The sequence below is a fragment of the Phyllopteryx taeniolatus genome, chromosome 16 (assembly GCF_024500385.1).
Source record: "Phyllopteryx taeniolatus isolate TA_2022b chromosome 16, UOR_Ptae_1.2, whole genome shotgun sequence".
NCBI lineage: Eukaryota > Metazoa > Chordata > Actinopteri > Syngnathiformes > Syngnathidae > Phyllopteryx > Phyllopteryx taeniolatus.
Window position 1 is genome coordinate 6,910,054 of NC_084517.1, and position 15,003 is coordinate 6,925,056.

General features: G+C 46.8%; 2 protein-coding genes across 3 annotated transcripts; both read right to left on the reverse strand.

Annotated features, from left to right (window-relative positions):
• Nucleotides 1–724: 724 nt before the first annotated feature.
• Nucleotides 725–10,168, reverse strand: rab3db (RAB3D, member RAS oncogene family, b). Of its 2 annotated transcripts, none has more exons than XM_061748073.1 (5): nt 9,974–10,168; nt 6,525–6,761; nt 1,918–2,036; nt 1,687–1,811; nt 725–1,614 (listed from the first exon to the last, which is right to left on the reverse strand). In XM_061748073.1, the coding sequence occupies exons 1-5, from the start codon at nt 10,151–10,153 to the stop codon at nt 1,433–1,435; spliced, it is 843 nt and encodes a 280-aa protein (XP_061604057.1). In that variant the 5' UTR covers nt 10,154–10,168; the 3' UTR covers nt 725–1,432. The 2 variants fall into 2 exon arrangements, with proteins under 2 accessions (XP_061604057.1, XP_061604056.1); XM_061748072.1 differs by having other exon boundaries at nt 9,860–10,022.
• A 1,794-nt stretch (nt 10,169–11,962) lies between these two features.
• On the reverse strand, nt 11,963–14,777 carry tmem205 (transmembrane protein 205). Its single transcript, XM_061748081.1, has 4 exons — nt 14,674–14,777; nt 14,116–14,225; nt 13,866–14,029; nt 11,963–13,107 (listed from the first exon to the last, which is right to left on the reverse strand). Exons 2-4 carry the CDS (start codon nt 14,216–14,218, stop codon nt 12,805–12,807), a joined length of 570 nt encoding a protein of 189 aa, XP_061604065.1. The 5' UTR covers nt 14,219–14,225; nt 14,674–14,777; the 3' UTR covers nt 11,963–12,804.
• Nucleotides 14,778–15,003: the final 226 nt, after the last annotated feature.

A 15,003-nucleotide genomic window follows, 5' to 3' on the forward strand; every position in this document is an offset into this window, starting at 1 on the left:
ACTGGAGACTCTGCAATTGCAGCGTGAGTGTAAACAGTTGTCTGGCCGGCGACCAGTCCAGGGTGTACCCAAGCGCTCCCCCAAAGAATCGAAAATGAACATGAGCAGAAACGCAGTTCAACTCTCATGATTACAGCAATAGCTCTCTGACGGCATTTTCACGTCAGAGTGTGCCGAATTGAGTGCACGTTTCACTCGCCATGACATTCATGGCCTTCATCGCAGAGGCTGCTAGCTTGCATCACAAGCGCACAAGTGCCCGTATTTCCTTTCCCGAAAGGTGATCGATCGCTTTGATTTACAGCCAGCGGTGAGTCATGCGACAGCATTAGCGGCGTACGACGACTTCCTCACGGGGATCGACAGCCTCCGTGCCGATTTCAACTGGGGAAAATACCCCGAGAAGCAAAATCGCCATGAAAATCACACAACGGAGACTTCGGCACGTATTTGCACGGCCCGTTGAATGCCAAAGATTCATCATCGCGTCTTCGGAGCAATGTCCCGATGAAACCATCTCAAGGCTCGTGGAAAACGGAATGACACTCGAGACGACTCAAAGACACACACGAACCGGGCACCGCATTACGTACACGTCGATGGAATCCAACGCAAACAAACAGCCTTTACCTTTCCGACACGGCTCAGCGGGATGGATTCGAAGCTCGCTCACGTGTCTTCTGGCTCCCGAAAATACAAGCAAGTGCAAAAGCAGTGGGAGAAGTTGTTTGGAAAATTGCATTTATTTGGAGAAAACAAGTCAGTCTGAAGACTTTCACCAAAATAATGAAGCATATGGGCTACGATATCGAAAAGGTATTAACCATTTCAGACATTTTGTCAGAATGTAAACTTCACACGAGGTCTTACAGTCTTTTGCCACTTTCCTGTCATTGCCATCGATTTCCTGTGACACACATCCGCCACACGAAAATTCTGCACTTGGAGCTAAACAGTTATTTGTTTCTAATACACCGGTTCCCTCATGGAGCTAAAATGGGAAACTGATTACAAAGCCCTCTCCGTAATTGAGTCCTCTTGCCAAATGCGACCACAATAATGGAGAATTTTCAATGAAAACTGAGCAACATGAGCATTGCAAAAGCACGCCCACATGTCGCCAACGAATTAGTCGGAAGTGCAATGTCTGAGCGCAGCGGGTCGCGGCGGACAGAGCACAGGGCCGTCTTCCGGGAGCTGTCGGTTGAGGCCACAAACGGGCCAGCCAGGTGTCAGAGAAGAGAAGAGAAGAGAAGAGAAGAAGCCGCGAGGAGCAACGGGGGACTCTAGTAGTGTCCGTGACAATGATCATCTCAGCTTTCGGCCTATCGTGTCGGGCGTGGCTACAGTGAACAGAGAGAAAGAGGAGCAGCGATTCCGAGAGTCGAGGCAGAGGGGAGTACATTAGCAGTAGTGCGCGCGCGCGTGCACTTTAGCAAGCACAGCTCCCTCGGCTCTCGGAAGAAGAGTCTTTCAGGTTCCTGTGGTTAGACGCTAAGCTCATGTCTCCCTCCATGCTCTCGTTCATCTTGTCACAGATGACATCCACCAGGCGCTCGAACACCTGCTTCACATTGATGTTGTCCTTTGCGCTGGCCTCGAAGAACTGGAAACCTGATGGCGACAGTTGGGAGAGTGGCGGTGTGCATTCAAGGTCAACATTCTCAACCGTGAAGTTTTACGCACCGAGGTCCTCGGCCAGGCGCTGGCCATCTTCTGTGGGCACGAGCCTGTCGTCTTCGAGGTCGCACTTGTTACCGATGAGGATCACCTGAGCGTTGTCCCACGAGTACGTTTTAATCTGCGTCGCCCTGTCGAGCGGACGACAAAATACAACAAAACGTTCATGTGCATATTTTCAAACCAAAACAAAAGGAACAGAAGCAATTATTGAATATATGCAATCTCAAAACTCACCAATCCTGAACGGCGTTGAAGGACTCCTGGTTGGTGATGTCGTACATGAGCAGGAAGCCCATGGCGCCTCTGTAGTACGCTGTGGTGATGGTTCGGTAGCGCTCTTGTCCTGCTGTGTCCTGCATTTTAACACACACACATATATATATATATATATATATATATATATATATATAGAGAGAGAGAGAGAGAGAGAGAGAGAGAGAGAGAGAGAGAGAGAGAGAGAGAGAGAGAGAGAGAGAGAGAGAGAGAGAGAGAGAGAGAGAGAGAGAGAGAGAGAGAGAGAGAGAGAGAGAGAGAGAGAGAGAGAGAGAGAGAGAGAGAGAGAGAGAGAGAGAGAGAGAGAGAGAGAGAGAGAGAGAGAGATCATCATGTTTTGAGGTGTGCATTTAATACTTTATTTTTAGAATTGTTTTTGTGGTTTGCAAAATTGTACTGTATCGTATTGAGTTTGTTTTTCTTGAATGTACATTAACAAAAATCCTAACACATCTCAGTATGTACTGCAAGTAGTGATAGTAATGGATGGTAATCAGTGTTATTTTTCTAAGGCATATTTGTATGTACAGGCTGCACATCTGCCTCACGGTTCTCGGGACCCGGCCCCCGCCTGTGTGGAGTTTGCGTGTTCTCCCCGTGCCTGCGCGGCTTTTCTCCGGGCGCTCAGCTTTCCTCCCGCATCCCAAAAACATGCGTGCATTGGACACTCTAAATTGCCCGTAGGTGTGAATCCGAGTGCGAATGGTTGTTTGTTTGTTTGTACGATTGGGTGGCGACCGGTTGGGGGCGTGCCCCGCCTCCCGCCCGAAGAGAGCTGGGATGGGCTCCGGCAACGCTCCAGAAAATGGAGGGATGGATGTTTTGTACAGTGTTTATTCAAAAGTCAACAGACTTTTTTTACCACAAGGGAGCACCGTTGTCCAAACTTTGCGCCCAAGCCGTTAATCCAGTACGATATAGTACAGTTGTCCACTTTGTTCCGGAAAAGCAATTTTTGGAATTGTACGTCTTGTCAATGTATGTACATGAAAGCAAATCTTCACCATGACGAATGCGTATTCATTTCCATTGTGTCACCAGCGAAGGGAACTGAGAACAGTTTCTCATTTCCAATTTGGGGTTCCGCATTTTGCCCAAGGGCACTCCGACAGGCGACGGTCATAGCCGGGATTCCTTTCAGTGGACAACTGTGTTTATTGCCGCGAGCTTTACACGTACTGTTGTTTCATTTGTAGCACCTAAACAAATAGTACACACTAACAATATCGTGGCGATAGATAAGTGTTAAGGGAATGGCTATGTTTTCATTTCTTCTGCCATTTCTGTGTTGTTGAGACACCGGTTGCTGCGAGCAATAAGGACCAAACGTCTTGTAGGGCCGACGCAACTTTCCAGTTCCAAATGGTTTTGTGGGCGCACATGGGAAATAAAGATCAACAAGGGCGACCGAGCGGGACTCGGTTACTTAGTAACGCCTTTGATTTGCACGGGGGTCGTGTGCGCTTGACGTCTCCCGACGCGGAGGAGAGGAGCGGGTTGTCCAGGTAACCGCGGGGGCGGTCAGGGTTACGAATGTTCAATTCCAGTGAGGACTGCGGTGTGGTCAGACAAAGATCGGCTCCATCCCCCCACCGAGATATCAGGCGACATTTGTGTCGTCCCCCCGATATCATACAGCCATACCAGATCACGAGCGACCTTTTACTGCCTCCAAAGCGTTCTCTGTCAATCGTCGTACTCGATCGGCTCCGACTGTCGGAGACAAATTCCTTTTTTGGGGCATACTTAAAACAAAATAAAGATGATTCTGATTCAGATTCTGAGCTAGTCTTTAGCTGTAATATGAAAGGGCAAATGTCGACAGCGTTGTTTTCCTCAAAATGAAGCTTTTGTCTGCCATGTAACGTGTGAAGTAAAGAGACTCCCGACGTCACGCGTGTTTTTACGGGCTGCCCAACAAAGCGCCCGCGGGAGAGAACAATACGCAATGTGCCGCACAGCCGCCCGCAATACTTGCACGAGATCCAATACACGAGCTCTAATAAAGGCGTCTGATCTGATGACAATGCGCAGATTTGAGAATCGGTCGCCATATTGGGGCATTCAACCCGAACATCACAAACACCTCGGATCGCTGCACGGCCGACAATAATAAAGATCGGATCCCACCGATTAGATTACATTTGGAGTTTGTATCTTTATCAAATGAATGTGAATTTGGAACTTGAACCGATAAGGGTATTTTTCATTCATTATTTCAATTCTTGAAAAGATATTGTTTTAAGTATACCCATTCAACAATATTCACATTACTGCGTTTGCCGCGATGCCAAACTGAACTGCGTCAGACATCAGACATCTCATTTGCTGTCGCTATATGAAAGTGTAAAAACATGACCTCCGGTTTTAGTCGAAGAATGTCGAGTCCCCGTGTCAGAAAGGGCTTAAGTCCAGAAGAAAGCAACGTTTCCAGTGTTTATCCCTGCAGCAGATCTGCACGACTGCAAAGAATATTGGCAAAAAGGAGCTATTTTGCTGAATGAATACCTCACTGAGCACACCGCTCAACATGGAGCAATATTATTTCATCAAAGGGGAGGCCGGTCGGTCTTAGAAGAAGAAAAACACGCAAATCAGTTCATCAAATCAATGGAAACGGTTGCCAGCCTTTTGGGGAACTCTCGGGTACGTAAAAACATCGTGTTTGGTATACAATTGAAGGGTGCCCGGTGGCATCGCCACCAGCGTAGGATTGCAGAGATCTTCTTTCGCCTTCCAGTAACCGCATGTGCTGTTTATGCTCTGTGTGTGAAAGGCGTGTGTTTGCGCAGAGATCGCCGTGCCGAAGAGAAGGCATGTCAACATTGCGTGTGCGCGTGAGCCATGCGGCGCATTATCAGTCCATCTTGTTTCCGTGATGCGCGAAGGAGAGCCTGGCAGCCGGCAGGCTCGGCGTTCCGTGAGAGTTGACGGTGAACATTTCGATCGTGCTCCTATTTAAACACGTCCACGCCCCTTTAAATACAGGATATGCTGCAGTATATCTTCATGATGTCTACTCTCCGCCACACGCTGACAGCGAACTTCCTCACTCGGCTTCCTGAACTTGGGAAATAACCGGTCCGTGTGCCATGAAACCGACAAAACAAGTGAGCCCGCATTCTAACTGAACTGCATTTACCTTGCAGCCATTTGGGCATATTCTCTCCATGCATTTTCACAAAAGCACATGTTCGTGTCCAGCGAAGCGAGTGTGTGTTTTGGTGCGGGCGTCATCGTCGTCATCATTGCAGCGGCTCACGCATTACTAGTTGAAGTGAATCATCTGTTTGATTAGTCTTATCAATGTAAATGAACAGACAAATGTAACACTCCTGAAATGAATACCCGGACGCAATTGGACATTGACGTGTGTCTAAGGTGTGAACTCGGGACATTTCTTTTCGAGAAGCGATATTGAGGGTTGGACTCCAAACGAGCAGGTTCAGGTTGGGAAAAAAAGGCTGACATGACTCGGGTTCAACTTACTACCTTTGTATTGGATGCCCGACCAGGGTGTGGCGTACGACCGAATGTCCGTGGAAAACCACGAGCGCTTTACTTTCGAGGATGTCGTCTCGAAATGCCGTCGTCCGACTCGCCCCGCTGCTCTCGGGCTAAAAAAGCGCCGAAGGGTGCATTTGTGATTGCACGCAATGATCTGGATGGACCTCGACCTTTCAGGACGGGTCTGCCATCTGGCCCGAGTTACAACTCAAGTACTACTAGTCTTATTGTTTTCATTTTCATCTTATCTCATTCTATAATCTTGGTTTTGTTTGTTTCCATTTGGGACTTTGGATTTCTGTTGTGTTCAGTAAATGGGCCTATTTTAAGTGTTGTCTTGATTCCTTTTATGCCTTGTGTGAAGCACCTTCAATTGCCTTGTGTCTGACCTGTTCTATACAAAATAAGAATAAGAATAAGAATAAGAATCTCCATCATCTAATAATCTTAAAATTCACTTCTCACCAAAAGTTAGGGATATTCAACTTTCGGGTGGAAATTCAGAATGCGCTCAGAAAGCACTACAGCTTCTCGAGGGGAACTTCATTTGACCTTCTCTAACCTTTTGAACGCACGTATGTTTCGCTGCTTACACAACTTGCTGTTCTTTAACAAGGAGCTGAACAGAAGAGAAGTGTTTAAATGTCCGTGCCTTTCTGTGACTCTTCCAGTCTCTGCCGCAACCCGCTGAGGACATTCTGTGCCACTTCCCTCTGAAAACGTCCCGTTTGAAGCCTTGCAACAGTTAGTTGTCGTCTTAATCTCACCGTGTCCAAATCGGAACGGCGTGATGAAAACGATTGTGTAACTACAAATTCTAAATGAACCAGGAACTGTATTGGTCCAGTCGTAGAATTTTGCTGTTCGGCTCCTTGTTCAAGTTGTGCGAAAAGTACGAAACATTTGAAGTGTTGCACGTGTGCCTTCAAAAGTTCAGAGAAGGTCAGATGAAGTTTTTGGATCACAGAGTTAAAAAAAAAAAAAAAAACATTTGCTGAGACAGGTTTGAAATTGCAAACCGGTTTGTGTGTTCTATTTGTACGGAAGGAGAAAAACCTCACCCAGATCTGCAGTTTGATCCTTTTGTCATTGCGGAAGACTGTCTTGACTTTAAAGTCGATGCCGACCGTGCTGACGAAGGCTGAGGTGAAGGAGTCGTCTGCGTAGCGGAACAGGAAAGAGGTTTTCCCCACACTGCTGTTGCCGATGATCAGTAGTTTGAACATGTAGTCAAAGTTCTGGTCAGCGGCATCCTTCTGGGACGGCGGCTGTTGGAGGCGCGAATCATTTGACGCCATCTGGAGAGGGCAGACGGAAACGTTCAAATGACGAACCGGCGGTGGTGGTGCACATGGTTGAATTTGGTGGAAGTGGCTTGAGATCAACACCCACTCAATAGCCCGTTTCAAATGAAAATGACATTTGATTTCAAATCGCTAAAAGGTCGGGGGGGGAAAACACGGATCTCGAGCGGTGTTGTCGCCCAACCACCTCGAATTGAGCGGCCCGACTCTTCGAAGTACTCACAAATCTTTGAGATGCGATTCTTGCTACGTACGAAACTATCTCAAAGGTTCCACTTCCTTCGTAGAGCGCGATGAACAACCAGGCCCCGTTGAACTGTTTCGTGGCGAGATGTCATCACTATCGCCTCCTATTTATGAGTTATGACATGGTTTTATTGTTTCGGTGGGTTTGACTTCATATTTGATTGCATTACTTCTTTCCTTATTGTTGCCGCCTGTTTCTGTCCAAGCATATTCAATATGATCAGCGGTTATGTCGGTTGTCGTATGTAGCGTTTTAACGTTGCGAATTGTCCTCTTTATGAACGAATGAACGATTGTAGACATATGCAGCAATGTTGTAGCGTTCAAAAGAAATGTCCCCGTGGGACAATAAAGTTCATCCTGATCCTGATTGTAGCTTCCCAATGGAAGAGTCTTTCATTGTACGTCGCTGGCATAGATAGATCAACAAATATAGATTTGTCAAAATAATGATTGTTGAGCAAATAAGTGCAATTGGATAATTTCCCACAGCGCCCCTGATGATCTCTTCCGCCTTGCACCAATGGTTTGCAATCACTGATACGGAGGACCTAACTTTGCGAGACCTGAATATCTGTGGAACTTCTGAAGGTGAAGTAATACCATTTTGAATTTGTCTCCAAAAACACGCTTCACCTTCGTTTTAATCAGCAGCGTGCTCAAGAGCGACCTCAGTCCGGCGAGCAAAGGATGACAGTAAATCTGCATCGGCAGAAGCAACTTTGCTAAAGTTACTATTATCACGAGTACAACTACTATACTGAGACGTCTGCAATGCTTGTACAATGTTTGTAGCATCCTTTGATTATCCAACAATGTTCCTTTTATTATTTGTTCCGTTCATTTTTAGCATGTACATTCACTCAATTGGCTGCTTTCAACTGCGTATTCTGGAAATGTGAGCAATACGGTATATTTGATCATATTCAATTCCTCATTCGAGTAGTAAAGATGAAGGTTTGACGAATTCCAAACAAAGCGTTTTCCTGACCTACTTCCAAAATGCAACCGCAACACCAACCAACCGATGCACTCTTGCAGACGGCAGTCCAAACACTGCCGTGCATTAGGGATTCGGCGACAGTCCTATCGTGCTGCTGCGGACTTGAGCGAGAGTGACGTGGTAGTCGTGCTCTCAAATTACAGGATGTTTCGGCCATCTGTCCGTCAGCAGGCCCTATTATGCGCGCGGTGCGAGGAGGAAAAGTATCCGCACTGCTTATCGTAGCTTCCATCCCCCGCACAAACACGGCCCATCCATCGGCGCGGCCCGCCCCTCCGAGGGGACCCGTCTCCGTGGAGACCATACCCATTAGCGGTCGAAGCGGCGAGTCGCTTCAGCTTTTAACTGGCCACGAGGAAGCCGCTAGCGCAAGAGCGATGTCTGTATCACACAGAAGTGAGAAACTCCACCTGCCGAAAGCACTTAGTGTGCGCGCATGTGGTCCGCTCACTTATTTCACTGGCCGCTAATATGCTGACATGATAGATTGGCTTAACGCTCCTGTTACGTTGCGACCTATTTGTGAAACTTCACATTCGCAGTGAACGTGGTTCATTTCAGGTGGGTGCAAGTTGAGTCGATCATCCATATGAATTGGCTTTCCGGCTTCTGAAACTTCCAAAATGATCCGAGATGATTATCGCTGTTCCTGAGAAATGGAAGTAACAATGTGCGCATGTAATGTCGTTGAGCTCGTTTTTTTTATTTGTGCAAACACACAAGCACGAGCAAGTTCCTTTGAGCTTTGCCCAAGAAAAACATCGAGCTTCGTACAGATCCGGAAAATGATGCACATCCCAGAGGGGTTGTTGGGATGTGCGGTGCATTTTGTGAACTCCCGTTTGGATTTAGAGTTGCGCCGAGCAGAATAATGCCGCCCAGACGTTGAGCTCCTACGGCCGATCTGCTGTCTTCGGTGCACTCCGGCCCGTGCAAGCCTGCGCACAGGCTGACGTCGTAACGATCTCGGCAGTTTGCACTTCCTCGTCGTCCGTCTGGATCATAGCGACGCGACCTCGAAATAGTTGCTTGAGAAGGAAGAGCATGGAATAGAAGTTCCAGTTCTGAAGTCTTTGTCATTCCCCCAATCACATGATGCCTAAGGGCCGTAGCACTTTCAAAGCCACCTTCCCTCACATTCCTATATTCCCAGGAGCTCATCCTAAGCCTGAGGTATAAACCCAGTCACATGTCAATCGTGTTGACGCTGCACCGCTCGCATTGCCCGCAGGCGAATACATTTCGATCCACTTTTGCAAGTCCATGCCGACACGAGGCCCTGAGCCAAACTGGATTTTGGGCCCCCCCCAGTTATGCCGCTAATATTGATTATCCATCATTCATTTGTGGATTTCCCAATGGGAGACTAGAATGAGTGTCATAAATCCATTTTGAAAATGTGGACTGGGTTCAAGCACAAAGTGGGATGCTAAATATTTTCTAGACTTACTAAAAGTAAAAAAAAAAACGCAAACTATGCATCTCCTGTAAAAGCCTCATCGGGTTCATTATTTTGAATGGATTTAAAAGAAAACTACAACAGCGAGAACAACAATGAAATGTAAGGACAAATAAAACCAATTCGATGTCTAGAAAGCAATCAAGTCGAAAAGAGCGTTCAAGAAATGAAGTGAAAAAGAGCCGCGAGTTCTCCGTTCTCTCCGGGACCACAAAACACGACGCGGTCAAAAGAAGTGAGCGGCTGCCTGCGAATGAGGCTGTCAGATTGGGGGGGAGGGGGGGGTCCCGCGACCCTCACCAGGATAAGATGAGACAAAAGTACTGAGACAAAAGTCACTTGAGCCTGGGGGGGGGGGGCAAAGGAAGGAAGTGAACGACATACCTTCATAAGGAAGTCAACCAAACTCGGCGCCGTTGGGAGAAATGTGCCGGGTGTAGCCCCCCCCCCCCGGTAAAAGAAAAAAAAAGAAAGAAAGCAAGCAAGACGTCCACTGACCGCAGCGAGACGACGGCAGTCTGCTTCCGCTCCCAGTTGCTCGCGTGTGGCGGAGAAAACGCAGCAACCGTCAGCCACCTGAGGCTGGGTGGCTTTGCGCGTGCGCGTGCGCCAAGAGCGGCAGGCTGGCTGGCGGGCGGGCGGGCTGGCGGGCACAGCGGTGACTCCAAACCACTTCATCAGTCGTCCATGAGCAATGCTGGGGCCTTTTTTGGGGCAATCCCTCTTTGTTGACTCACGTGAGAATTGAGCCTCTTCCCAAAGTTTTCCTTCAGGCTTTGCAGTGATAGAATAGCACAATTGCTATTAGGCTCCATTTTTGGCCTTGTGGGTTGACAATGGAATTTTGTTTTGTTTGTCGTCATTGAATTGTACTTGGTGTTTTTCTTTCTGAAAGCAAGTTTTGCCCAGTATCAAACGCACGGCCCGCGGGCCGGAACCGGCCCGTCTTGGGGTCTAATCCGGCCCGCGGGCACTGTTCTGCCCATCGCGCGAGTTTGAGTTCATTTAGACTCTTATTTTGAAACCGATGCTTTTATTTTGACGTAACTACGATCGAACCCGAAGTGCTGTGAGTCGCGTGACGTGACACGGACGCAGCTGAGAAGGAAAAAACGCCTCCAATCAATTTGCAGTAAGAGAGTGAGGCTTTGTGTGAAGCACTGCCAATGTAAGTATTATATCACGTGCGGTTAAAAATGAGTTTGTGACGTTAATCGGGACATGGGTTTATTAAAGCCCGGATGAACACGGTTAGGTGACGTCAGACCGACAAATCATGTGAGTGACTCGCTGTGGTGGAGACCCCCCTCCCAAGGAAAAGCTGGGAGTCACTTCTTTTTCGTCAGATGCAAGCTACAACATCATGTACTTTTTAAAAGATTTCTAATTATGAAAGGTACATACGGTTAATAGATGGACTGTGATCTCTACGTTGCAACTGTCGATGAAAACACAGATTCATAATATTGTTGAAATTGCACCAATTATTGAGATGACGTTCGAGATTGCTCACATGATTGGAAAGAGGCCCTGAGGAAGAACAGCCAATCAGAGACAGCAGGTGTCATGCACTCGCCCGCTTCACACTGTCGCTGTTGAGCCATAGCCCCTTAATGATGAGCGTCTTCACTTCCACGGTATATTCAACGCCTCGAACAACGAGATCCCGCTGATGTCGGCTTGTGCTGCACCACGTGAATAGAAAAATGCCAGGAAAAGACCAGTAGAAGAGCTGAACTTGACTTAATCGGGGGTCAATCAGAGGCACCTTGAATGGCAGGTGTGCGCCGACTCCCTCCCGGTCAACACGGCTTTGAATCGGATTGGTTCCTTGGCCGCAAGCCCAACTAAAGAGAGGGTGCGCACTCTGGCAACATTCTCGCAGTTGTTTCTTTTTGGCTTCCCCACGCAAAAACATTGCGTCGTACGTGAACATTGGTTTTGAAAAGATTTGTCTTGGTCTAAATTGTTGACATCACAAAACCCGAGCGTTTGCCCAGGGGTGTAGAATAGACTTCACAGTATGTCCAGAGTAGGCCTACGTGCAAAGCGGAGCTGGACTTCAAAACAGCCCAGTTTTGGCGCTCCAGTGTAATCGCGCCACTCTTCCTGGATGTCTTTGTTTTCTGACTGAGGCGACCACGGTCTTGCACCCGCCTCAATCCACTTCCTTGTGTTCGGAATGAGGATGACGTTACAGAAACATTCTTTTCTTTCTGTACTTCCTCTTGTTCACACACCCACAGTCAAGGATTGTTTTTCATCTTTCACCTTACAGTTGTATTTGTTTTCTCGCGTTATCATTTGAAACAACCCTGTGACAGATGATATGAACACACAGCTTCTTACTCCTGTAAACATGATTTCACTACTTGACTAACTTGTTCTTCGCTTAAAAGAGGGATGAATTCCTGACTGCGACCTTCCCCGGAAGGAAAAATTGTTGACTCGTCTTTCCTTTGGGTTTTTTTCCACTAAAGAAAGCGCTTTACTTAAACAAAACACACAGTGCAGTTTTATTTGTTAGAAGCAAAAACCGTACAAAGCTCATGAATCACTTAAGATCACAGCATTTGAACAATTCCTTGTCAATGTAAATGGCCTTCTAGCTGGCGAAATCAAATACAAACTATCAAACTGTGTGCTTAAGTTGAATGTTGTTTCAAAGTATGGTTCCTGATATTCGACATGATCTCTCCCAACGTCACTTAAAGTGGAAGCGCAGCCGTTTTCAAACAAGGTCAATCATCACAGCTGCTTTGGTATAGTAATTGTTAAACGTGTTCAGCCCTCGCCCCCTTCTGGAGACGTGGCCCAGGCATGGCTCGAGGACATCCATCCATCCATCCATCCGTTTCCTAGAACGCTTTTCAATATCAAGCTGACTTTGTGCGGGAGGCCGAGAACACCCTTGGACTGTGGTCAGCAGCCAATCCCAAAGAACGTTTTACACTCACGCCTATAGACAACTTAAGAGTCCCAGATGAACTTATAATATTCTTCTTTTTGGTATATACCCGGAGAAAAAACATGCAAGCACAAGGAGATGATGCAAACTCCACAGAGGAAGGAACGAGCCGAGATTCAAACCCGGACCCTCAGAACGTGGAACAGATGTGATAACCACATCGACCTCTTGCACCGTACTGCCCGGGTCGGGCACATTAACAGTCATTGCAGCGATGATAAAACATGTTAAGCTCTTGTCAGATTGCACGATTACAAACAAACATAATTAAAAGTGTTCATTGACAAAGGGGCAAAAGAAAAGACTGGTCACAAAAAGGACAAATCCAACCACCCAATGAAAGCTTGACACCTCGGCATGTCTAAATTGTAGATAGATTGAGAGCAGTGTAGATCAAATTAGTTGTGGTGCAGATGACTCCTATCAGGTTGCAGAGGTTGGACAACCCGTGGTAGCGGCCAAACTTTCTCTTGTAGGCTCTATACTTGGGGTCTTGCTCTTGGAGCTTGGCATAACCTTCCTTTTCGGCGCCCAGTCCAACCCGGTTACCGAGACCATGCTCCTTCTCCACCTCCCTCATCAGGAACATAATCTCAGTCGCTGCCGGACCAAACCGCTGAGCGTTTAGACCCGCCATCATCAACGCCACAAAATACAGAGCCATCTGCAAAAGAACAGAATCCAAGACAACATCATGAACATTTGCCAGCGTCATAACATATACACACACACACACACACATACATCGGCGACCACTGACACATGAGCGCCAATACGAGAGCTGTAGCAAATAGAACTTCTTTACATAGAGTATTGATTGATACTGTCGTAGAGGTAACCATTTTGGGAAAAAAAAAAGAACATTTAAAAATTATTACTGTGGTTATCAAGTGGCGCTGCCCGGGGCCGGAATTAGTTTGTATCAACGGGGTGTGGGGCAAAGTAGTGGATGCCCCATTGCAACCCCCCACCCACCCGTTGCATACCGCTGCCGCCGACGTAGCTGAATTAGGGAACTAAATACTCAACACAGCCAATCTAGGCCACAACTACACCTGCAATAGTCCAAAATATATATGAAGAGCCATGTTCTAATGGATTTAAATCCATTTTCATTATTCTGAGAAAAATTACTCAGCAGTGCAAACTTTAGAAATATTTACACATTCATTGTATCCTGTAAAAACATGTTAAACAACAGACAGTGTGAATTTTATTTTATTTTTTTCATTATTATTATTACTTTTGCGTTCATCTCATTTTGGAAAAAAAGATTTTCGTTTAGATGAGAGTCTCAAATGGTCACGTTGCGGTCGGCTGATGTAAAAGGCTAAGGAGATTCTAAAAAAAAAAAGGTCAACAAAACAACGGCTCCAAGTAGTAAGTGTGTGGCGGCGCAGATTTGCTTCTGCTCGGCTTTACCCGCGCCGTTTCGTGCGTGTCCGGCAGCTCTCTCAGGTGATACGCGGCATAAACGGCCAAACTGACAAAATGGCTTCCCAACAGACAGCAGAAATAAACCGGGAAGAGTTTACTCTGCACCCATCCGAAGGTGTGCCGAGTCACCTGCCGCACCAAAGCAAAACCTGCAGACACCAGAAGTAAAACATCAGGAGAAGGCGAGTGCGCTCAGCTTCTCAACTTCTCCAAGTCGAATTGTCTGCCTTCTCACCTGCAATGAAGGAGACCCAGACCTGCATGCCCCAGGAGAAGGAGAGTACCAGCAGGTGGAACACTTTCACCAAGTTGGGGGGGGGATCCCCCTCTGTTGCCATGGTGACACTACAACCCGCACAAAGAGATACAAACAAGGGTTGAAAACACAAGGCCGAGATGGGAAACATATGAAACATCGTAGAAATCAAATGAAGTCATATGACTGCATTAAAATTCTAGACAGTTAGTACAATTTCATGCATGCGGACGTCGTCATTCGTTTTACGTCAAAGTCGTGATGCTCCGAGCTGATAAACAGAAAGTGTTAATCTCGCAGCCTGCTGCTCGCAGATAAGGAAGAACGCTTGAAGTTGATCTACGAGCGACTACGAAACACATTTTCGAGCCAAGAAAAGGTTTGATAGACAAACAGTGAACCTGCACAGTGACATCGGTTCGATCATTTCGTTTAGGATAAATGATCAGCACCAGATCATTTGATTTGTTTCATAAGCACAGTACGCATTATAATGATGATGATGAGGATTTATAGCACGGAAAAGTCGGGACATACCTTATTGTCCAGCGTTATTTCGACTTCAATACTGCCTTTCTGACTAATCCCACTGCTGCCTTTGACTTCCTCTGTCGTCACAACCCCGCCCCCTAGCATCGACGCTGACCAATAGCACTCTTGGAAAAGGTTTCAACGACGCCCTCACGCCGTGACGTTGGCCGAGCGACAATTTGGATTTCAATGCAGCCTTTTGCATCGCTTCATTTATCACCATTTACGAAAGATGCACTTAGTTACAAGGAAATATATATATGGCATGTACTTACATTATATATTTTATATGAAAACACATTATATTTTGCACCTTTTAAGTGACTGATGTGTCAT